Source organism: Triplophysa rosa, linkage group LG1 (assembly GCF_024868665.1).
Source record: "Triplophysa rosa linkage group LG1, Trosa_1v2, whole genome shotgun sequence".
Taxonomy (NCBI): Eukaryota; Metazoa; Chordata; class Actinopteri; order Cypriniformes; family Nemacheilidae; genus Triplophysa; species Triplophysa rosa.
The window spans coordinates 23,025,558-23,050,281 of record NC_079890.1 but is presented as its reverse complement, the minus strand read 5'-3'; the positions used below and the strand labels follow the sequence as shown (position 1 = coordinate 23,050,281).

The 24,724-nt window shown below is 37.6% G+C and overlaps 1 protein-coding gene across 1 annotated transcript in view; it reads left to right on the top strand.

The window, feature by feature from the left end:
- The first annotated feature begins 3,852 nt into the window (after positions 1-3,852).
- The window catches only part of ptprja (protein tyrosine phosphatase receptor type Ja), a 29,627-nt gene continuing 8,755 nt past the window's right edge, over positions 3,853-24,724 (top strand). The window contains exons 1-13 of the mRNA XM_057337976.1: positions 3,853-4,043; positions 15,686-15,707; positions 15,858-16,052; positions 16,400-16,498; positions 18,721-18,978; positions 19,114-19,374; positions 19,481-19,747; positions 19,841-20,098; positions 20,767-21,018; positions 21,259-21,355; positions 21,557-21,717; positions 23,212-23,478; positions 23,872-24,123. Of these exons, the coding sequence (XP_057193959.1) occupies positions 3,975-4,043; positions 15,686-15,707; positions 15,858-16,052; positions 16,400-16,498; positions 18,721-18,978; positions 19,114-19,374; positions 19,481-19,747; positions 19,841-20,098; positions 20,767-21,018; positions 21,259-21,355; positions 21,557-21,717; positions 23,212-23,478; positions 23,872-24,123 (2,458 nt within the window). The 5' untranslated portion in view covers positions 3,853-3,974. The remainder of the gene's footprint in view (positions 4,044-15,685; positions 15,708-15,857; positions 16,053-16,399; positions 16,499-18,720; positions 18,979-19,113; positions 19,375-19,480; positions 19,748-19,840; positions 20,099-20,766; positions 21,019-21,258; positions 21,356-21,556; positions 21,718-23,211; positions 23,479-23,871; positions 24,124-24,724) is intronic.

Genomic DNA, 24,724 nt, shown 5'->3' with positions numbered 1-24,724 from the left:
GAGATGTGGTTGACTGGACCGAGTTAGGAAGAATGTTCCACCAGGAAGGAGCTGTGAAGGAGAATGAGCGGGAAAGCGATTTACTGCCCTTATGAGTAGCAATACAAGACGCCGCTCGTTTGCTGAACGCATGGTTCTTGATGGGGTGTAGGAGTGTAGGAGGGTGTGAAAGTATGCCGGTGCAGATCTGTCATGATTCTGCCCTTCTTGTCTTGCTTTCCTTGGCCTTGTGGCAGAATCATGGCAGAGCCTCATGTTTTGTCTTTGTTTTGTGTTTATTGTTTAAATAAATCTTGGTTTTGATTAATCAAAACCAAGATTTATTTAAATAATAAACACAAAACAAAGACCCACGATGGGGGGTAAAACAAGGACAGGACTAAATAACCAAACAGAAAATAAATACTTCCCACGTGGGGGAAAAACAAAGGAACTAGATAACAAGACTTACAGTAATCCAGGAACCAAACTATATAACAAGAGGACAAGACAAGGCAAGGCGGTGAACAAGGTAAGGCATACAATACAAAATACAGGCGGTGTGAACACGCTGTATCACAGTATGAACGAGCACAGGATAATAGACACGGGGGCATTATAAAGGGGAACTAACGAGGGAAGATAACAATGGGCAGGTGTGGGTAATGAGACACAGGTGGAAAGCTAAACGAGGAATGAGAGGGGCGGGGCCATAGACGAGACCGGAGAGAGTGCATATTATGTCATGATAACAATAATATGTCTCTCTCCACACAAAACACGAGGCTCTGCCATGATTCTGCCACAAGGCCAAGGAAAGCAAGACAAGAAGGGCAGAATCATGACAGAAGCCCCCCCTTAAGGAGCGACATCCTGACGCTGACAGACTGGGACAGTGACAGGAACCAACAATACATGACAAATAATAACAAGGGCAAACATGAATACATAATTAATGGGTTGGGGTGGACTAATAAAAATAACAAACAAGGGAGGGGGGAGGGGGGAACCACAAAGTCCATGGGGGGACCGCTGATAGACCAACTCCTCCCGCTCCAGAAAAAATGGAGGGTTGTCCATCCCGGCCATCAGGTAGGCACTAACCAACACCTCGGGAACGGAAGCCTTCCTGGCCTCAACCTCCCGAGCATAGTCCCGCAGAGGACAATGACGCTGGGTCGGACTAATAAAAGCAGTACACGGCCACCGGCTGGTTGAGAGACCTTCCATTTTACTGCCTGCTGGGTTCAGTTTCGGCTCGTTCGTTCTGTCAAGGTGTGAGCTCGGAAGAACCCAAGTGCAGGCAGCAGTTAAGGGGTTGCTGCCTGCACTTGGGTTCTTCCGCCCCCACACCTTGACACAGATCCAGCGATAGTCCTGTATACAGTGATAAGCTGTATATATTGGCCGATATACAGTATCTAAATATTAATATAACATTTTTTGAGACTGAAACAAAAGGAAAACTGCTTTTATTTGAAAACATTCACTGCAGAAAACAAGGTAACCATTAGTTCATTTTTTTTTAAATCATGCACCAAGCCTACTTTACATTTAAAGATTCTTTAACTTTTAAACTTTTCTGGTATGTCTATTTAATAAACAAATTATTCCAGAGCAACCCAGAAAAGCGTTCTTAATAGCCACATGTCTAACAGACGTCCTATCATTTACACATTCATAAATATCTTCATACTGTACCTACATCAACAATGTTTTGCTAATAACAGTAAGTGAATGATCATGACAGAATGTACTGGATTTTAACTGTGAGCAGCGTGCAGCTGAAGTGGTTTAACCAGAGAAAATTATTCATAATTTATCGGCCTAAATTTTCACAATTTATCAGCCGATACTGATATGGCTGATAATTTATCATGCATCCCTAGTTCTTAGTCCCTAGTTCTAAACTATTTTTTATATTTTGACAAATCTAGGTATCTGCTTCCATCTACTGGTATTAAGTGGTCCTGACACATTTTAGTTGTGGAAGCAGATAATGTGGAAGGGTTAATGTCATTTTTGATTACATTAATCTGCATACATGTTTGAACTCACTGAAGTACCCTTTTGTTTTCTGTATTAATTTCTATTTTTAAAATTATTATTATAAATGAGATATATAATAGATGTAAATACTTACATGTGCAACTGGTTGTACAGATTGTAAATATATGTACTGGTCGTACATATTTTTTTCTGCACTTTAGTGTAGCTTTAAGCATAGATGATAGAAGAAATTACAGTCAACACATTGCTCACTATGATCAGGAGAGTCTAAAAAAGTTATTGTGAGCAGGCAGATAAGAGTTTCAGTGTTACATTCACCAGAGATCTGTGTTTTTGACCACTTCCTGTTTAGTCATCTCATTTGCCTTGTACTTTGTCTTGCTGCACTGTCACCCAGGAGACCAAATACTTCACTACAGCGAACCCCCCCCCCCCCAAAAAGACAACTGTTACACAGACAACAGAGAAAGACAAAAAGTGAAACAGACAGCAACAGGTCTGATCGTTAGAAAGACTTAAAGTGAAATACTGTTATACTGTAACCAGTGACTAATAGTTTAAGTGCTTTAGCTTTAGCACATTGGTTATCATGTGTAGTTTTTATTGTGCTATATAAATAAAATCACATTGACTGTTATGTGGACATGTACCAAATAATCCAGTATGCTGCTCTGTGGGAACAAATAATAACAACTGTGGAGAAAATAAAAAACATTTTTATCCAAAATAATTTTTGAATTATTATGAACTATTTTGTCTAGATTGCATGAGCAGCTCCCATGTTACAATATTTGGAAGATACTTTAGAGTGATATGTAAACAAGTGATTGTTGAATATCTTAAGTCAAGATTTTTAAATAGTTGCATTGTAAGGTTGAAGTACACAGTTTAAAGAACTAGATGATAGTAAAATGGCTAGCAAGAATTTTAATAGATGTGCTGTGTTGTGTTGTGAGAGGATTTCTGATCTGCTACTTCTAAACAATTATATTTCTTTTTCATTTGGCTGGTTAATTTTAGCTGGTTGCAATAGTAATTGTGTTTCAGTACACAAAAGCCCAAGTAACAGTAAATAACAAAATAACAATTCATTTTTAATTTTAAATTTCTCTGTGATGTAGGTCTGTGCCATTCTTGCGTACCAACAGACTATTGCTTAACTCCCTAATAATACTGTATGAGTACACAAGGGCAAACAGACCACAGGTGAGGTAATGCTTGCTGTTACCGATCATTATTCATGTGTGACTAGGAAAAACCAGCATTCATTTTAGCAAACGCATTTTGCTCTTGCTTTTGTGTCATACTCTTTAACTATCAAATACATTTCTGGGAAAACAATGTAAACCTAAACAACCTATCAGAATACCAACAGTTTTGACTCCAGTTCCACAAAAAAACGTGACCTAAAAGTAAACAGGCTGTGCAGAAATAACAAAAATACACAGATTACACACAAAATACACGGTCATGTATAGATGAGATGCAAACATTGCTACCGTCAGCAACTATCAGTGTTTGGCAGTGAAAATTCTACATAAAAATGGCCTTACTGCATGGTTACTAAATGCATTACATCTCGATCACATTAATGACTTAAACCTATTGTTTTATATGACGTTTAAAATCATTGTCATTGTTATGACAACTTTTAACAGATATTCAGAGTTGCGAATGGGAAACATTTTCATTAAACTGGTCCTTACAACTAAGTAAAAGTTAAGTAGGTTTGGTTGGTTGCATGTCCTGTGCTGGTTGGTTGGTTAGCGGTGGTGTTGATTTCTGACTACAGCAAAACTTTTTGAAGGCGGAGTTAATTGTTTAGCTCCGCCCCTTTCACGCAGAGAAAAGAACAAGTCAATGAGAGGAGGTCAGAGCCCGCAGCACCTGAAGTAGGATTGAGCAACACTGCCACTATCATTTAAACTCTGTTCTGAACCAATTATGAAATGACATAAAAGGTTTTTTTTTTGTCGTTTGCCAACATGGGTCAGCATTATTTACCTCCAGCCAGTGTACTCCTTGAAAGTATCGTCTTTGCTCTGCTAGTGTTGGTGAGTGTATGAGTTTTTATTCCGCGTTCATTTCCATGTAAAGTAACTGTTACCTTGAAGTGTCTCTGTGTAAATAGCTGAACAAGCTCTGCTCGGATAGTCGGATATGAAACTTTTCAAGCTTATTTTCTCATGAACTAACTTACTGTTGTTTAGCTCGTAAGTGGGGGGCTTTGAAATGAAATGAAACGATGTCACGCGTGTTCTTAAGTGTTTTTTTTTCGTGTGGATTGAGTTGACAGTGGCATTGTTTGTAATTTGCATGTTTGACGCAAACTGTTACACTTGTTTTAAGTTGCTTTGAATGCACACGTTGGTTCATGAAAAGTTGCACAAAGCGTGCTTCTACTTCTGTTCCTGCTTTACTAAAACTCTTCCCAAATTTCATGACCGCAAATGAACACAAGTTACTCAACAGTGATTTTGTTTCCTCTGTCATTCGCAATAAATGTGACTATTGATATGCTTCAGCTGTTAAGTTTGTCAGCAGCAGTTCTGTTTATCAATAGTAGTTTTAAATACGTTTGAAGATTTTCCATGATGTTCGAATTAACCAGAAGTGCAACCAGTAGCTATCTATGCAAATTTTAACATTCATCTCTTCTGTCAGTTGCGTTGGTGTACAGAGAGGGAAACAGACTGAGATGAATTGTGGGATACGTTTTTCAATGCTCCTAGAATAGATGTCTCTTATTTTCGCAGGGGACAGTAACCTCACCCAGATACTTGATATATGATTCTCACTGTATAGTATCATATTGTCTTTTACATAATTCAGTTTATGTATTGTTCCCCCCCAAAAGTGTGTTGTATTGTCGTTTGCCAGTAAAACAGAAGATGGTTAGTTTTATCCAAACTTAAACAATAAGGGAAGTGTAATGTTTTTTTTTAAGAACAGCCTGCATTGATTTACAAAAACTCAAACGGTGATTCTGCAGTTTGATATAAACGGAATCTGTTCTCTCCTTTTATGCAAAAGTATATGCAAAGTGCCTTTAATCCTTAGGGTGTGGCAATTAACACATCAGGAAGGTACAGTGTTTTGCATAAATGTGTCATGAAAATGCCCAGCTCATTTAGGCCAAATAATCTAACATGGGCGGTAATGGAGAAAAGGAAAACTGTGACGTTTAGCTGCGGAACAGGGAAAAGAAAATGGTCTGTAGTCCTGCCCCACCATTCGCTCTTTATTCTAATCTAACCATCTATTGCGATAAACGTTATTATGGGCGTTGTTGCTATTTGAAGAATTCTTTCACAGCAAAAATAGTTCTTGATTTCATACATGGATGAAAAGTAGTAAACTTTACAAGAAGGCTTTAATGTGTGGAAAACCTGAAGTAGAATTAAAGTAAAACCTAACTGTTTGTAAAATGTTGAACAGCTTTTCCCAGACAAACGGTTAAACGTTTGTTTTTGACACTACTAAACGATCATTTTTTTCATCTAGAAATGAGAAATTCACCTAGGAGTGAAGATCTTTCCTTTGTACCCAAATACTTTTATGTATAATGTTCTTTCATCCATGAAACACAATGCACTGGTTGCTTTCTTCCATAAAAGTAAGAGGGGATTCAGATTGTCGAGCCAAAATTTGAATACGTTGTTATTTAGGGATATACTTCTCAGTACATTCTTTAAGGTTTCCACTTTCGTGTTCAATAGAGTCAAAATAATTATTTGGAACAGTATGATGAGTAAATTCTTATTTCTTTCTATTCAAATTTCTTATTTTTTTCTAGTTATTTATTCTATACATGAAATGTGGTGCTGTGTGGTAGAGTAATTAAACATGCAGAAGAAATCTAGCAGTACAGTATGCATGAGCCAGGCATTAAAGTACATCCCTAGGGAGGCAGACTTCCCCTACTCTTTGAGGTTTATCTCAAGATCTGTGCATCGTATCTCGTTGAATTTGGGCTCTGTTTAATAGGGAGCATCTGCTGGATGTAGTCGTTTTTCATAATATTATGTTTGCTTTCTGAAGATACAAGACAAAATGGTTAAAATAATATCCTTTCATGTACAGTATGAACAAATGCTTACATGCTACACTGTGGAATGTTTGTTGTGTTGTAAGTCCTTTCTAGCAACATACTATGCAGTATTTAAAATATGTTGAACTGTAATAGGTTGTGAAAATCGAACATTTGTTAAGAGTTGGCTATATTGTCTTTATACATTGTAGCTAGGGTTGGGAATCGTTTCATTTTTATCGATTCCGATTCCAATTCTGATTCTGCTTATCGATTTCGATTCTTATCGATTCCCAGTTTCGATTCCACAGTTGAAGTAAAACATTTAGATATCAACCTGTATGGTCATTTAGCCTGCTTATTGACTTGTTTGCAAAATATATATACAGGTGCTGGTCATATAATTAGAATATCATCAAAAAGTTGATTTATTTCACTAATTCCATTCAAAAAGTGAAACTTGTATATTATATTCATTCATTACACACAAATATTTCAAATGTTTATTTCTTTTAATTTGATGATTATAACTGACAACTAATGAAAATCCCAAATTCAGTATCTCAGAAAATTAGAATATTACTTAAGACCAATACAAAGAAAGGATTTTTAGAAATCTTGGCCAACTGAAAAGTATGATCATGAAAAGTATGAGCATGTACAGCACTCAATACTTAGTTGGGGCTCCTTTTGCCTGAATTACTCCAGCAATGCGGCGTGGCATGGAGTCGATCAGTCTGTGGCACTGCTCATGTGTTATGAGAGGCCAGGTTGCTCTGATAGTGGCCTTCAGCTCTTCTACATTGTTGGGTCTGGCATATCGCATCTTCCTCTTCACAATACCCCATAGATTTTCTATGGGGTTAAGGTCAGGCGAGTTTGCTGGCCAATTAAGAACTGGGATACCATGGTCCTTAAACCAGGTACTGGTAGCTTTGGCACTGTGTGCAGGTGCCAAGTCCTGTTGGAAAATGAAATCTGCATCTCCATATCAAATCGCGATAGAATGTATTTCAAAAACGATGATAAGCTATTGGCATTTTGACTCGATATGGATTAATCTTACAGTCTAACAGAACGCAGAAATAAACGTAACAACAGTAAGTCAGCGTGCAGCTTTTATCATGCGCGTCAAAGTACAAAGTCCATTTCATACTGCACTTGGCAAAGAAAACTCAACATGAGGAGGAAAACATGACTGGAAGCGGAAACAAAGGTGTAACTAACCTCGAGTTGTTATCACGCGGTTTATCAAGTTTCTTATTTTTTTTCACAATCGCCTGTTAAACAAAACAAACTTGAGGCGCAATTGCAAGCGAGTTACTTCGAAACTCAAGCACAATCGTTTTTATATCCATCGTTAACATATCTGCTAACATGAGCTGGTGCATATGAAACAAACCAGCTCTGCCCTGTACAGATTAGAGATGTAATGAAGTAGTTTGTGTGGACATTAAAATCTTGAACCTTGTATGTAAGATGCTTGCATGATTAAAGAAATGTACTACAGTTTATGTGAGATGTCTTTTTGAAAGACTAAGGTTCACTGAATACATTGAATGAATCCCACTACTAGAGCAAGACATTATTGCAGCGTTATGTATGTGCGCAGGTGCTGAGCCAATAGCGTTCGAATGTACACAGTAACGGAACCCTTTCATTGGTTGAATGTATTGAATGAACACTCCCTTTACTTATCGAGTCAATTGAGTCAAAATGAGACTGTATTAACTGGTACATGTTGTTTATGGCCTAATATCCTCTGTGTTGCATTCATTTAATTGAATTTTAACTGGTTAAAGGTTAACTTTTGTTAATAAACTGTATTTAAAATAGATTCTTTTAAATACAGTTTTTTTAACTAAATATTTATCGAAATATATATCGTTATCAATCAATATAGAATAAAACTATCAAGTTTACTTTTTTGCCATATCGCCCAGCCCTACTTCAAAATATTTGCAGTAGTTTAATTTCCTAGTATTTTCTTCACATAATTATTTTAATGAAGGTTTTAACATGTTTTTATGAATTACAGTTTTTCTCGATTGCTTAAACACATTTCTTGAAATTATGCCTCGTATTCTCAAAACAGTAAACACAAATCCATAACATCTCACCCAATTCCCCAAACATCCTACACAAGCCCTAAAATCACCCACACTACAACATAGTCTTAGACACTGGTGAGATCAATTCAAAACACTGTTAATAAAACCTCTTAATGGGATTCAAGAATTAGTTGACAGCTTAGTGTTTATAAGAATATACAACATAAAAGAGTGCAGATAGAGTAAAATGCAAGAATGAGCTTTAGGAAAAAATAAAAATAAAACATTACACTACTGTAAAGTAGATGAAGATGATCTTACAATACAAGAACAGTTCAAAAACCAACGAACAATATGAACTGGTCATGCAACACAACACAATACAGTATACAACTTACTGCACAAATAACATTTACATTCAGGCATTTAGCAGATGCTTTTATCCAAAAGCGACTTACAGAGAAGATAAAGGAAACAATACTGTTAAGCGATTTGTCAATAGGAGGCAATGTAAGAAATATGGCATCCTCCCAATTTTGTAAAAGTATACTGTTTTCTGCAAAAATACGGAACATGTAAAAAGGCTACAAATGCTACAGTTTACTGTATACAGAATAGTGACATTTCTCTCATATAAAGTGTGTACTGTAATTATACCGTATGTTTACAGTAAGTAGTATAAAGTCCTGTAGATGATTCTAGGATGCACAATTACCTGTGCTCCTATGGATATTATCCTGAGAGTCTGATTGGTGTGTCATCAGTTTTGCCACTGAATGTTTACTGATGGATAAATGTGTGCTATTTGAGTTTACATCTTGACACTTCAGTTCATTATATTGTGTGTTTTCTGAATGAGAACATGCGTTAAACCTTTGCAAAATGAGGCTGTTTTGTGTGGGGTTTGTACAAGTTGGTGTATTGTTCTGAGAATGTGTTTATAGTTGTCAGAAAATGGTGAATTGTTTCATGAATTGTGTGTTAGCAATCGAGAAAAACTGTAAAACAACTCAAACAAACAAAAAAATGACATTTTTGTAAATGCACACTTTCCAACAGCAATGCCATGAGACAATGACAAAGTGCTGGGAAATAATAAACGCTGTGATTGAGAGTGACTGAAAGACAAGTAAATAAAGCAGAAGCCTTAGTACAGACCAGGATTGTGCAATGTACTTTCCAAAGTTTAGAAATTAAATTCACTTTCTCATGTTTAAAACTTCAGTCATTAATGAGATTGAGATATGAGGTTGCTTTCTGTGCCTTCCCAAAAATGCTTGTCCAGTTTTATAATGGTCTCTTGTAGAAGGATCCTGGCCTGTTCCGGGGCGGAATAGATTAAACACGCGCGCACACACACGCACACGCACATTTCTGTGTTCAATGTAAATTTTGCCCTATTCATTCATGTTTCAATGGCTTTATTGTATGTTATGGCTTGTTGAAATGTGCAAACTTGAAAATGTAAGGCTTCATGAATTTGCATAAATAATAAAATACCATATGCCATTCATGCTGAATTGTTGGAATGCTGCTATGTCCTTGTATGCTATACTAGAGCAAACAATATTCATGACAAGGCGATACATGATTCAATTTTTTTTCAGGATCTACAATACATCAGTGTTCTTTGCAATGTGTATATATTATCACTCGTACTGTACTGTACTGTAACTGTAAGCTGGTGTTTGTAGTTTTATACTGTCATTTATGTCTGTCTGCTTGGCACCACTCTTATTCACAGCAGCCACGTGCAAATATGGTGTCTGCATTGCAAACAGTATTTTTCTGCTTGGAGCAGGGCAGTTATATTACTCTCTGTCTGTCTGTTTGTCTCTATATATTAATGTATATGGAGAGAAACACAAACGCATCATAACAATTGTGTAGCATTCTTTAATATCTTAAAAGGATAGTTCACCCAAAAATGATAATTCTGTCATAATTTACTCTCCCTCAGATTGTTCTAAACCTGTATACATTTCTTTGTTCTGCTAAACACAAAGGAAGATATTTGGAAGAATGTCAGTAACCAAACAGATCTCATCCCCATTGACTCCTATAGTATTTATGTTCCCTACTATGGCAGTAAATGTGGGATTAGATGTTTGGTAACTGACATTTTTCCTTTGTGTTTAGCAGAAGTAAATGATTGACAGAATTTTCATTTCACTATTCCTTTAACAGTTTAATAACAGTATTACAATAATACCACCTTCTCTGTAAATAGTACTTCACCTCCACTACAGTACCCTTGCTTCTACATGATGGAAAATTTCTTGTGTGGTGTGTCTTTGGGTTTTAAGATGAAAGCAGTGATGAAATGGCACTTATTTGAATTTGAAAAGAGGAAGTTTAAGAGTTTCGTTTTTCACTTTGTTTGACACCTATCAGACATTCTCAGAGGGCACATTTAGACAGAGAGAAAATTGCTGAAACATGTCGAACACTTCAAATTAGGGATGCACCGAATCTAACATTCTTGGCCGAAGCCGAACATGATGTGAAACACTTGGCCGAAGGCCGAATAATACCGAACACCAAACATGGTTTTTGCATTTCTTCTATTTATTAAGCTATTTTTTTCACTATTGCACAAACTGAATAGTCAAAATTTGCTTTTAAAAATTTGTCTTGCTTTTCAATAAAATACAATACAACTTAATATAAAATTGAGCAAAACAAAATACATTAAAACAAAAAATTTAATAGCCTATATTAATTAGGGCTATAACTGACTGGTAAAAGAATGTAATGTAAGTTACTCTGTACCCCTACAACAAAACAGTTCATTAAAAACTGTCATTCCACATTAGGCCTATAAACTAAAAATACGAATAAACTAAAACTGTTGGATTATTATAGGCTACGTTGCAAAATGATTTTAAGAAAAAAAAACACCGAACGCAAGCAATTCTGACTGATGCTGACTGACAACCATATCAGTTCACGTCTCTCCTCCAAACTCCGCCCACAGAAGCTGACTGTTCTATGGTGCACTCGTGGCCGGGATGCACAGAACATATTTTACAAGTTGTTTAGTACAGGGAACTGTGTGCGCGCGACCACTGTATGATGTCAAAGGATGTCGCGAGCGGCGGGGCTACTGTCAGACAGCCCGCTCCCGTCTGAAGTACACAAGTTACCGACCGGTAAAGACGCTTTCATTCGGACATTTACTTCCGTGCGGCAAGTCCCGTGCTGTGTCTTTCTCTGACACCTTAAAATGCTCCACACACACACTGCCAAAATGTTTTCGGCAGTAATAAAGCGCACGTCTCTCTCTCTCTCTCTGCGCTGGTTGCTAGTTGATCGTTTCTCGAGTCATGTTCGGTAAAATTTATTCGGCCATTTCACATATTCGGCCGAATACCGAACATGCGTTTTTTGCTATTTTCGGCCGAATATATTCGGTGGCCGAACATTCGGTGCATCCCTACTTCAAATCAGTTGATGTTTCACGTTGAATGTCCAAATTGAGGTATGAAAACAAAGGAAATCAGTCAGTGTATAGAGACTGAGGTTTCATTTACTACTGTGCACATTCAAAAAGAGTGGTCAGAATATTCGTCTGAAATTCACATTGGTCTTCAGGAATTCACATGAGAGTGGGAAAATAATGACAGAATTGACTGTGTTGAGGGAGATAACATGTCAACACATACAATTTAAATGCATGCAGTTTCACAGTGTAATGCCTGGACTATGTTATAGTAAGAAGTTGCATTCTGGGTAAGGCCTCCTTCCTGTGGGCAGTGGATGGACTGATCTGTACGCCTGCTGATAAGAGAACCGTCCATAGAAAGTTGTACAGTAAATGTGTGTGAACAGTAGTTCTGGATTATCAAGTCTTAATAGACTGAAATGAGCATTTCCATTTATGCAATCTTGGATCATTTGCATATGTATAGCTTTAAACTGGGGGTATTTGGAAAACAAATTGATTAAATGCTGCATATTTATGTTATAATATTCATTTAATCAAATGATGGCGATACATACCAAAGGCTGACACTTCTCATTTTACCCGAATTGCGCTTACTGTAGCAACTCGCATAAACCACTGGGGTATTTTTTTACAATACATCATCAATTGTGCTGAATACCATTAGAAATTAAATATTCAAAAAGCATAGAAGTGAATGACGTATACTATGTGTGGAGAGCATTCACTCAACATCATAATCTCATTTTTGACGGAGGTGGATTTGCATCTGAACTCTTCAATTGTAAAAAAAAACGAGTGTTTTGTAGTCAAACATAAAATTTACCTGGAATGTACACTGTACATGTTTTTAAAGGTTAACTGATTATTATTTTAGTAATATTTCTGAACTCATAGAAGTGTAAATGTACTTTTCTAACCATTCAGGCTGAACCAACCGATACATTAACTTCCATTCCACCACATCCATAATTTTAAATGCTTGGGAATTAAAATGCTTATAAAAGAAGACCCCCCTCATACTGTAGCTGTCAAATATTTGCAGTTTGTAACAGGGATGCACCGATACCAGTATTTGTTTCGGGCCCGATATTAAGCTCATGTACTCGTTAGCGCTGGGCGATGTCTTAAATTGTTTTTATCGATAATCGACTTTAAAATCATCGCGATAGCCGATAATATCGGGTGTGTTTGACTTCTTGCAACATTGCGCTAACGATAAATCTGCGGATACGGACCGGGAGGGAATTCGTTCCGGACCCGACAAGTGCCAAACAAACACACACGCACGCACGCACGCACGCACGCACGCACGCACGCACGCACGCACACACACACACACACACAGGCGCGCCACGCGCACAAACCAGTGTTGCAGTGACTTCTTTCATCAGGTAAAGCGCGTAGATAAACCATAGCTTTTATGCAGTAGAAAAATGTTGCAGGTGTCCTGAAATTTCATCCTACCCGTCAGAATATCCTTCCAGGCATGCGCACATCAAAGTTACATCATTTTTTGCGCTATAAAATCATCTTACCTGTTTATTTTATACTGCTACGGGAATCTGATAGTGTATTTTCGTTGTTAAATCAATCTACATATTATTTATTTTAAACACATCAGATGCATAAGGTTAGACCCTATCTCACTGAGCATGCGGCACAACTCCTTTGTCCAGGCCCTGGTAATCTCAAAGTCGGACTACTGCAATGCTCTCCTTGCTGGTCTTCCTGCAAAGGCTATCAAACCACTCCAGATGGTTCAGAACGCAGCAGCATGCCTCGTCTTCCAACAGCCCAAAAGGGCTCATGTGACACCCCTTTTCATCTCTCACCACTGGCTACCGGTCAACCACATCTCTCACAACATCTCTCAAAAACACTAACCCTCTCTCTTTCTCTCAACACTAGTGGTCTAGCTTTTGTTGAAACTAGTAACTTTGTGTTGGCACCTGTTGTATTATTGCTCCTGTATGACATATCGCTTATTGCTCCCTGAACTCTATGTAAGTCGCTTTGGATAAAAGCATCTGCTAAATGACTAAATGTAAATGTAATATATTTAATACCTACAGTACAATTGGGTGTTGCGCTGTAAATTTATATATATATAAATTTTATATATATATATATAAATATTTGCGAGACATTGCCGATATATGCCCAGTCCTAGTACTCGTACTCATAAAAATACACAGATATACACACCTCACAAAAAATACAGGTAAAGGGATCGGTTTCGGCGAGTACCAAAATATATTGATACTCGCACTCTGTCTTTAAAAAATGGTATTGGTGCATCCCTAGTTTGTTATTTGCCGTTTCAGCAATAGTGTTTGAAGTCAACTCTCTCAATAAAAAAGAGGAAGTCTTGTTTAGGACAAACTTTGAATGAATAAACATATTATTTCAAGTAAAAAGACTGTCACTGGCACATTTTTTAATGCTGATCTCATGACCCTGATAGCTCTAAACTATACACACCCTTCTAACTGATGAGTAGGTTCAACAAATGAAGCTTCATTTCAGGTTACAGTGCATATAGATATGGAGGATGAAATATGACTATAGAGTGTTGTTTTTCTTAAATGTTCATTTTGGTTTTATTGCTTCCTATGCAGAAGTTGTGGCCATTCAGAACAGAACAGAAAGAAAATATACACAATTAACATGTGAACTCTGTAACCTGAATAGGTTCCTGATAATAACCAGATCATAGCAAAACAGAAGGTGTGTGTTTTGATAATATATGCCAGTGAAAACCAGTTCCCGGAACTAGGAAAAGAGAACAACATTTAGGGTAGAATAAAAAAATATATATTTAGATAAGGGGAGAGAAATAAAATATTATCTAGTTATATTTACAGTCTTTAGTGTTGACACACCGTTTCATTTCCTAATATAAGTATTTTCCACATTTAAGAATAATAGTGAAATTGTAAAGTCCTTCATCACTTCATAAATTTGTAACATTGATTTACGTCTGAGGTCATGAGACCTAGTGAGGGAAGGTCATAAAAAGCTGAAGTGGAAAACAGCCCTGGTATACCTCAAACCATCAGATACATCTGTGTGCAGGGATGGGTATCGTTAAGATTTTATCAATATCGATACCGATATTGATACTGCTTATCGATACCAGTACTTATCAATACTGTTATTGATACTAAACTCTATAATTTGATGCAAAAACACATGATGTGAAAAGATGTTAAACATTTTAAGTTTCTTTATTACAGCTGAGCTTTAGAACTTGCACTTAAATGTTTTAGAAATGCTTCTGAGCAAACAGAAAATGCCACATAACAAAACGTGTGTGTGTTCCTTAGCATACCACTTGCGGCACATAGCATGTGCATAGGAGCACATCATAATGTAATTCAACATATTTACTTTACATCACTATGGCTGGTAGACTGTATTTCTTTTTTCCTTTCTGGTTTTAGGTCTACATAAATTTAAGTACTATTTTCTAAGCAAGTAATATTTTTTTAATTATATGTACTATTTTTTATAATTTTACTAGCACATTTACTTCAATTTACTAAAGTAAGTAAATATACTCCGTGGCCGAATTGTTAAAAACAATGTTATAACTTGTTCTCAAATAAAGGACTTTTATTTTGACGGGTTGCCGCAAAGGGGTGTTCGACGGAAGCTTACTCGTTGTGAAACGTGGATGCTGAAAGCTCCACAAGCGCAACCATGCCACTCTTTCACTCATAAACACGCAAAACAAGCAGATTACAAATACATCGCCGAAATCATATGGCCCTAGATATCACACATACCGCGAGTAAACTTCCTCTAATTCGCCATTTAACACCTGAATACACAGAGATAAAACAACGCAAGTACCAGATACCAGAGTATTGATAAGCTTCATGACAAACGATACTGTTATCGATACTCTGATATTGACCCAATTATGTACCGGTCCAAAGAAGTACCGGTTCTCGGTACCCATCCCTATCTGTGTGTAACACACAAATGATGATAAACAAAACTCCACAACTAACATGTGATGCATTTTAACCACAGATGATCAAATGTCCGTAATGTGGCTTTAATTTCTCAATGTTAGTTGTGCTACTACAGTAGGTAAACTTGTTACAGACAAAATAAAAGATGTAGATAATATGCCTGACAAGAGTTTGTTTTCCTCCCCAGATCCCTTATGGACATTCTGAGTGTAAGTAAAACCATCTCTAATGTCTGCTTTCAATTGTACGGTCCATTTCAATGAGATTTTATCTGTAGATCTTTAATTGTGTGGTATGTAATATAAATTACATCGAATAATAGGGCTGTTGCCTACACTGGTTTTTGTGTCTGTGTTTAGGTGTATTGTGCCAATACAAGACAAACTCGACAGCAGACGTCACAATCCTTGTAGAAGACAGGTCCTCCTGCGGTACGCAGAGCTCCAATGTGACAAGCAGTCAGTCAAGCGTCACAGTGACTGGACTGCAGCCTGGATACACATACTTCCTCAAAATCAACTGTTCAGATGGGTGCTGCAGCAACCTCTCTACCAGTAAGCCTTTCTTATTCTACTAATGAAATGAATGTAGGTAGTTTCAGTGTTTTAGGAGCCTTTAATGGTGTCAAACTGCTGTCCTGTCCAGCACAGATTGTCCAACACACCTGCCTGTGATTTTCAAGTAATCCCAAAGATCTTTATAAACTGTGTATGGTTGGAGCTAAACTCTGCAGGACAGTGAGATTTAGGATTGGAGTTTGACACCTGTGTTTTTAAGTAGGAAGGTGCAAACTAAGTAATGCTGATTGTTATCTACTTTCTCACACATTCATGTATCATTTGTCCACACATTTTCCTCATTCTTTCAGTCATTTCAGTGTTTCTTGACTCTGTACCAACAGACACCTCCAACAATCTGACTGTGACGCAGCTCAACTCAACCTCAGTTTATCTGAACTGGACGGGACAGTTACCACTGGCCAATCGAAATTTTACTCTGCGTAAGTCTTGGCCAATATCAATCAACCCATGATCCTCTACTTAAACATACTTTAGCAATCACAACAAACGATTAAAAAAAACTCTGGTGTGGTGGTGTTTTTAGGCAGCTGAATTATATTTAAAAGGATAGTCCAAATAAAAATTCTGTCATGATTTATTCACCTTAATGTCATTTAAAACCTGTATATGACTTTTCCTTCTGTGGAACACAATTTTTTTTTTGATAAATGTCTCGGTGGAAGTCAATGGGGCCAATGTTGATTGGTTACCAAGGTTTTTCAAAATATCTACTTTTGTGTTCTGCAGAGGTTTTTATAGACATGAGGGGTAGTAAATGATGAAATAATTTTTTGGGGACGACTTATCCCCTTAAACTTATCACTTAAAACAAATCCCTTTTAGTGTAGGTGTTACTTGGGTCAGTTTGAGTTTATTATGAGTAAAACAAAAAACAAAACCTTTTGCATATCGCTGCTGTCTTTCGAAACCTCATATCTCCATATTTTGTGTTTTTTAGTCATAAATCATTTTTATTAGTCACCCTTTATGTTAGTCACTGGGTTTTGCAAATATCTAACCAATAAAAAGTATTAAAGGGACTGTTCACCCAAAAATAAAAACTGTCATAAATGACTCGCCGTCTAGTTATTCCAAATCTGTATAAATGTATTTGTTCTGATGAACACAGAGAAAGATATTTGGATGAATGCGTGTAACCAAACAGTTCTTGGACCCCATTGACTACCATAGTAGGAAAAATTACAATGGTATTCAAAAGTAATTTGCAGCCCTACATTCTTCAAAATATCTTCTTTTGTGTTCAACAGAACAAAAAAAATCAAGTAATTTTTCTTACTAGTCAATGGTTGCCAAGAACTGTTTGATTATAAGCATTCTTCCAAATATCTTTCTCTGTGTTCATCGGAACAAATAAAGTTTTACAGATTTGGAACAAGGTGAGCAAATGATGACAGAATATTTATTTTTGGGTAAACTATCCCTTTAAAAACTGCTTCTCAAATTTGTCAACACAGTATTTAATCATTTAAAAAGTACAGTGTTTTTTCCATCTCCTGAAAAACAGCACATTTGGACATCCGAGGTTTCGGAAGGGTGAGACGATATGATGTGTAATTAGTAGGGGTGTAACGGTTCGAATTACTCACGGTTCGGTCTGTGTCACGGTTTTAGTGTAACGGTTTCGGTTCGGTTCGATTTGTGCTATGTTCAGGGAAAAGGGACTACTGACAAATAAAAATAAGAACAAATAATCAAGCTACAAGTAACAGCACCAATAAAACAACAGAGCAAAGCAGAAAATGAAATAAGATACTGTATGTATACCTTTTAAGGTAGAAATGGATTAAAGTAATCAAATAAAACATAACATTGCATATGTACAATCATAATTGAAGTTACAGAAGCTATTGAGTCACAAGCAGTGAGTGATTTCCTTGACTTTTAACAGACAGCAGGAATATGCTGCTGTCGCTTTAAGAGGAATGAAACACATCCAGAACACTGATACTGTACACATGCGTTGTTTTTCGTCCGTTCACTTAAGACATAACCTATTATGTTTGTTAAGATACTCGACAAGAGGGGCATGTTGACCTACTTCGTGTGTGAATTTGTCCGTTTAAGCGCTTCAAAGACAACTCAATATCTGCGCCATGTCTGAGACTTTCCTTATGCGCGCTTCGGATCTTCTCACAGCGCGCAAGCGAGTTTTCTTCTGCATCATCTTGCACTTAAATGTTTAAATTGGCAAGGCTTGAATGAGTGTAGTTTAAACAGCAACATGTGCTGTTCAGGTCTCACCTGCACTCGCGCGCTCACAACACCCGGGTGATGAAAGCAGAAATGACTGGTCACATTACAGCATACGTCAATCCTATTGAAATTTGTCTATGTTATTTGATTTGTTTTAGGTATTAAATGTGTATCCATTGACAAACATACATTAGCTGAACTTTGTCAGTCTGTTTTATGCATTATCATTTTTAACGAACCACATTATAAATGCGTCGTCAGATTTAAGATGAGCCGCGGTCCAAGCGCGTTGGACTGTGTGCCGAACCGTTGGTGGAGAACCGTGCGGTTCAATTATTTACCGAGAACCGTTACACTCCTAGTAATTAGTGATGTTGTATCTCTAAAAACGATATTGTGAACTAACGTATGTGTTTGGGTGTCTATGTCTGTTCTCTTGCACTCACAGGCCCTGAGCCCGTCACTAACCTCTCTGTGACATCTATCACTGTGAACTCTGTATTTATGAGCTGGATGCCTCAAAATGGCATCAGCCCGTATTATAGAGTAGCTTGGGGTGTAAACCCGCCATTCTCCCTCACCACTGACCAAACCACCATGCACGTCTCACAACTCGCACCTGGCACCAAATACACCTTCAGGGTCACTTCAGTGGCCTCTGATAATCGCACTGAGGGACAGGCTTGTGAGAAATCCCAAAACACAAGCAAGTAATGCATAACGAGAGAGTTTAGCAATGTTTGTGTTTTCTGCATCAAATCAGGTTGTGTGTATGGATGCCTGTGGTTTTGAAATGTACTTGGACGTCCATTTTAATGAAACGTGTATTACCTGTACACAGATCCAGCACAGGTGGAGAACATCACTGAAGTGAGTTTCAGTAACAGCAGTCTGTCCATAAACTGGACAGCTCCTCCAGGTCATGTGGAACGTTATATAGTGAACATATTCAGTGCAGAGCTGAACATGTCACGGGACCTGTCCGTCACTAAAAACTCCACTGAGATTGGTAACCTCACAGCAGGAAGAGTCTACAACATTACAGTCACGTCTGTTTCGGGAATCCTGAACAACATCTCATCCGTAGTATCGTTTGCCACTAGTGAGTTAGAAAAGCTTTATACACTCTTTGTCTTATCACCAGAACATAAAAAACAACATTTATACCAGTACAACCTTTTATAGCATGGTGTTATTTTTCTCTTCAGGGCCTAATCCACCTGAAACACTCATAGTGAGCGTCACAACCAATGCATCTATTTCTTTGCTCTGGTCGAGCCCTCTTTCGATGGATGGAGTAAATGTGTCCTATGAAGTCTCTTATACATCCAGCCAATCAAGGAGCAACCAAACCACAAGTCAGGTTGGCTCGACACTCTCAGGTTTATCATCAGGCAGTCGGTATGAAATCTGTGTGGTCACGGTCGGAGTGAAAGATCGCAGGAGCTCATGTGTATACCTCACTACATATACAGGTGTCTCTCTCTCTCTTGGGTTGTAGACAAATTATGTTTGGCTTACACTATTTGTTTAATGGTTGTATGTTTGTATGCTTGTGTTTCCACCAGCTCCTAATCCGGTGCAGAATCTCGAGATTTCTGTCAGCACCAGTTGGGTCAATCTCACCTGGCTCCCCCCTAGTGGAAACTCCAGCCTGTTCTCCTACATAATCCACATTACCACACTCAACAAGATGTTCAATACCACATCCAACAATTATCAGATTACTCAGTTGCAACCCGGTACTCGGTATAATTGCAGCGTTAGAACTCAGATATTGAATGGCAACACCTCTGGCCCCTCACAAACCATACCGTGTAATACCAGTGAGTCTAAATACATTCCTGTAAACCAAGAACATCAGCAACTAAAATGGCTACAACTACTGATATACAAACCAAAAAACTGTAGATATAAACTAAGTGAAACATGTATAGACTGTATAATGTGTGCTACACCTCATTTAAAGGGACAGTTCACCTAAAATGAAAATTCTGTCATCATTTACTCACCCTCGAGTTGTTCCAAATCTGTATACATGTCTTTTGTTCTGTTCAACACAAAAGAAAATATGAGCATGCTTGTAACCAAACAGTTCTTGGCCAACATTGACTACCATAGTAGGAATAATTACAATGGTATTCAAAAGTGCTTCAGATCTGTTTGTTTTCCTTCTTAAAAATATCTTCTTATGTGTTCAGCAGAACAAAGAAATTTATTTTTAAAAACTGTCCTATGGTAGTCAATGGTGGCCAAGAACTATTTGGGTACAAGCATCCAAATATCTTTCTCTGTGTTCATCTGAACAAAGAAATTTATACAGATTTGAAACAACTTGAGGGTGAGTAAATGAAATCAGAGTTGTAATTTTTGGGTGAACTGTTCCTTTAATATACAGTTTGCTTAGTACTCTTTGCATACCGTATTTACAGTAGCAAGCATACTCGAGATGTGTGAGTCTAGTGCAGAATGTCATTGTGTATCTGTGTTTCAGAGCCTCTTCCAGTGATTAATTTAACTGCCTCTAGCGTGGGCACGACTGAGATGCTTCTCTCCTGGTCTCATCAGAGTGACTACAAATCTACATATGTGTATAATGTGAGTGTGAATGGAGAACAAAGGACACAAAACGGGAGTGAGACTGCAAATGTACCAAACCTGACCCCTGGCAGCAACTACACATTTACTGTGCAAACTGTAGCAAACGGCATTAGCTCCGAACCTGTGTCCGTCTCTGAGTTTACAGGTATAACTTTTTACACGTAACTTGCTGTTTTTTTCATATTGTCAGTTTTCCGCTTAAGTATTAAACATTTCACCCAAAAACTTACAGTAAGTCAGTGTTTCCTGCGTCACTAAGCATCTAAATGTTCCTATGCGTTGTCTAGTAGGCCTATATAAATCATATTGTGCATTTTTACACACTCGGTATGCCACACAGTGAGGCAATGAACGAGTTATTCTTCATTTAATTCTTTGTTGTCAGGGCTTGATAAAGCATCAGTTATTTCTGCTGTGGGAACTACTCGGAGTATAAAAGTGGACTGGAGGCCGCCCGCTGGCATTGTGAGCCTCTACAGCAGTGGTCACCAACCCTGCTCCTGGAGATCGACCGTCCTGAAGATTTCAGCTCTAACCCCAATCAAACACACCTGAACTATCTAATCAAGGTGTTCAGGTTTGCTTGATAATTACAGACAGGTGTGCTGAAGCAGGGTTGGAGCTGCAGTCTGCAGGACGGTCTATCTCCAGGAACAGGGTTGGTGACCACTGCTCTACAGTGTCCGACTGCTCCTGCTCAATGAAACTGTTTTCAAAACAGTTTCAAAAAATGAAACCTCTGTGGTGTTCTCAGGCAGCAGGCCTGGTACTCTGTACAATGTTGTGGTTTCAAGCATCAGTGGACACATTAAACAGGACAGTGATGGTATCCAGAATGCTACCTGTAAGACTCCGACACAAACATACTAATTGCAAAAGGGTAGTTCACACAAAAATCACCAATGACTTCCATTTTGTGGACACATAATTGCTGAGACATTTCTCAGAACAGCTTGTATAAAGTCATATACAGGTTTTGAATGACATGGGGGTTTAAATGATGACGGTATTTTTTATTTTAGGGTAAACTATCAAAGTCTTTTGAAAGCTATTAAGCCTTCAACTATATTTTCGATAAACACGCACTGTCATTTGACATTTAATTGTTTCTTCAATATCTTGGACCATGCTTTTATAATCTTAAGGTGGCACTGCGGGCCTAGCACTGTGTATGGACCAGTCAACGGTTCCCACAAAGAAAAATCGAACATTTATATTAAAGGGATAGTTCACCCAAAAATGAAAATTCTGTCATGAACCCCCCCAAAGTTGTTTTAAAACTGTATATATTTCTTTATCCTGATGAACACAAAGAAAGATATTTGGAATAATGTTAGCAACTGACATTTCTGGGACATCATTAGTAGGAGAAATTAAAATGGTAGTCAGAGGTGCTCTAGAACTGTTTGCTTTCCTAAATGTTTCAAAAGATCTCATTTTATGTACAACAGAAAAAAAGATGATACAATAACTTTTTCTACTATGGTAGTCAGTAGCTGCGTTTACATGGACACATCGGATTGAATTTAATCAATCTGAATGTAGTGTTTACATGAAAGGTAAATGAAGTGATCTGATTGATGTGCGTGTTTACATGACAAGCTTCAAATCCGATATAATCTGCTGACATGCGCACAAGTGTTCACCTAAATACCCACTAAAACAGTGTTTTAAAGCACATGTTGTGTATATTTTATTTTACAAACTGCACGAAAAAAAATGTACAGTTTATAAAGGCAGAGTAATGTCTTGTGCCAATGAAGCACGAGCACATCCGACAAAACTACCAAGACCCACCAGAGCGTCAGCAGGCAAACAATAATTATGGAAATTTGTACCGCTTGTCAGATTTATGGTTTTTGGTTTATTTAGCAAGAGCTGCTCTGTTCCGTGCGTCATACACGTTTACGTGTGTACCAGCCAGCGTCGTCTTTGCACATCAAGTGTTTACATGTCCTATCAAGCGGATTACAAACGGCATAAACCACCCCTTACAATCCGACTGAAATTTCAATCGGCTTGGGCATTTTTAAACTGATTACATTGGTCCATGTAAACGCAGCTAGTGATGTCCCGGAAATGTCAGTTGCTAACATTCTTCCAAATATCTTTCTTTGTGTTCATCAGAACAAAGACATTTATACAGGTTTGTAACAACTTGAGGGTGTGTAAATGATGACAGGATTTTCATTTTTAGGTGAACTATCCCTTTAAGATCCAAACTGTTATGTTGGCTTAATGGTAGAAAATATTAGTAGCTCAGCATAGAGTAAAAGCAAGTGCCGCTAAAGTAAAAAGATTGTTTGTGGGCATGATATACGTGATGTTGTTTTTACAGTGCCTACTCCTCCTCGTGAGTTGATGGTGTCTGCACGAAGCTCAGATTCTCTGAACATCAGCTGGGCTCGGCCGCTCAATATGAGCTCAGTGTCACACACCTTCCTCCTGCAGTACAGCAGCACAAATCTATCATGCTCATTTAACTGGAGCCAAGATTTCATCTCTCTGACTGGCCTCATGGCAGGTGTCCAGTACAACATCACTGTGAAGACCGTTGGTGCACTGGGTTATCTGAGCACTCCTCTGTATTACTCCTCATATACGAGTAAGCAACTGTGACCTTTGTAGTTACCTACATATACTGTATGATAACTGTTCCACAAGCTTGATATTTGTGTGAAAAACTGACCGAAATTCTTCTTTCGCTCTCCAGTTTAGAAATATCTTATTTGTTTTTTTGCCAATTCATACCATTCAGATGCGTCGTCTTAATTGAGAACCAGTGACAATATCTGCCATGATTTCTTTTAATGCCAGATTTGCATGTGCATGTAACTGTAAACATTTTATTATTATTCAATGGCAACCCAATTAATTGTTGAATATGACACTTTATTTCTTTGTCTCATTTCGGACCCTACCGCATGCTCAACATTAACCAAACTGGACAGAATATTGCTTAAGTGTAAAGTGCATGTTTATTTATTTGATGTTTCAGATCCAAGTCCTGTCACTGGAGTGAAAGTAACCAGATTCACAGAAAGCAGTATAACTCTGATTTGGGAGCAACATGACGATCTGCAGTATGGGTACTCCTATTTGCTCAATATCACAAATGAGCGGAAAACTGTGAATAACACCACAGCAGAGCTGCTGTCACTTCAGTCTGCTAGTCAATACAACATCAGCATTATCACACAGACAGCAGGTCACACCCAGTCTAATCCCCAGTTCATAACAGCCTACAGCAGTAAGTAACTACACTGCACATGAAATCATACTGCATATACATGTATGTTCAGTACGTTTTGACGTGTAGCTAGTGTACTTTAATCTGTGGTAATGAGTCACAAATAAGTCAAGTTTAGAGATTTGTCAGAGAAAAAGAGAGAGGTTTTCACTTTGTAAAAGTTTTATATAAACTATTTTTCATTAGATAATTTTTTTATATATGTATACATTGTTCTTTATAACTAAAAGAAATTATTCAGTTATATTATTACTTATTATGTCAATAATAGTTTAGTTTTAGGTGTGCTCTCATTTAAAGGGACAGTTCAAAAATAAAAATTCTGTCTTCATTTACTCACCCTCGAGTTGTACCAAATCTGTATGAATTTCTTAGTTCTGATGAACACCGAGAAAGATATTTGGAAGAATGCTTGTAACCAAACAGTTCTTGGCCACCATTAACTCCCATAGTAGGAAAAATGACAATCATGGTCAAAAGTACCCCAGAACGGTTTGCTTTCCTACATTCTTCAAAATATCTTCTTTTGCGTTCAACAGAACAAAGACATTTTTAAAGCAATTCTTCCTTCTATGGTAGTCAATGGTGGCCAAGAACTGTT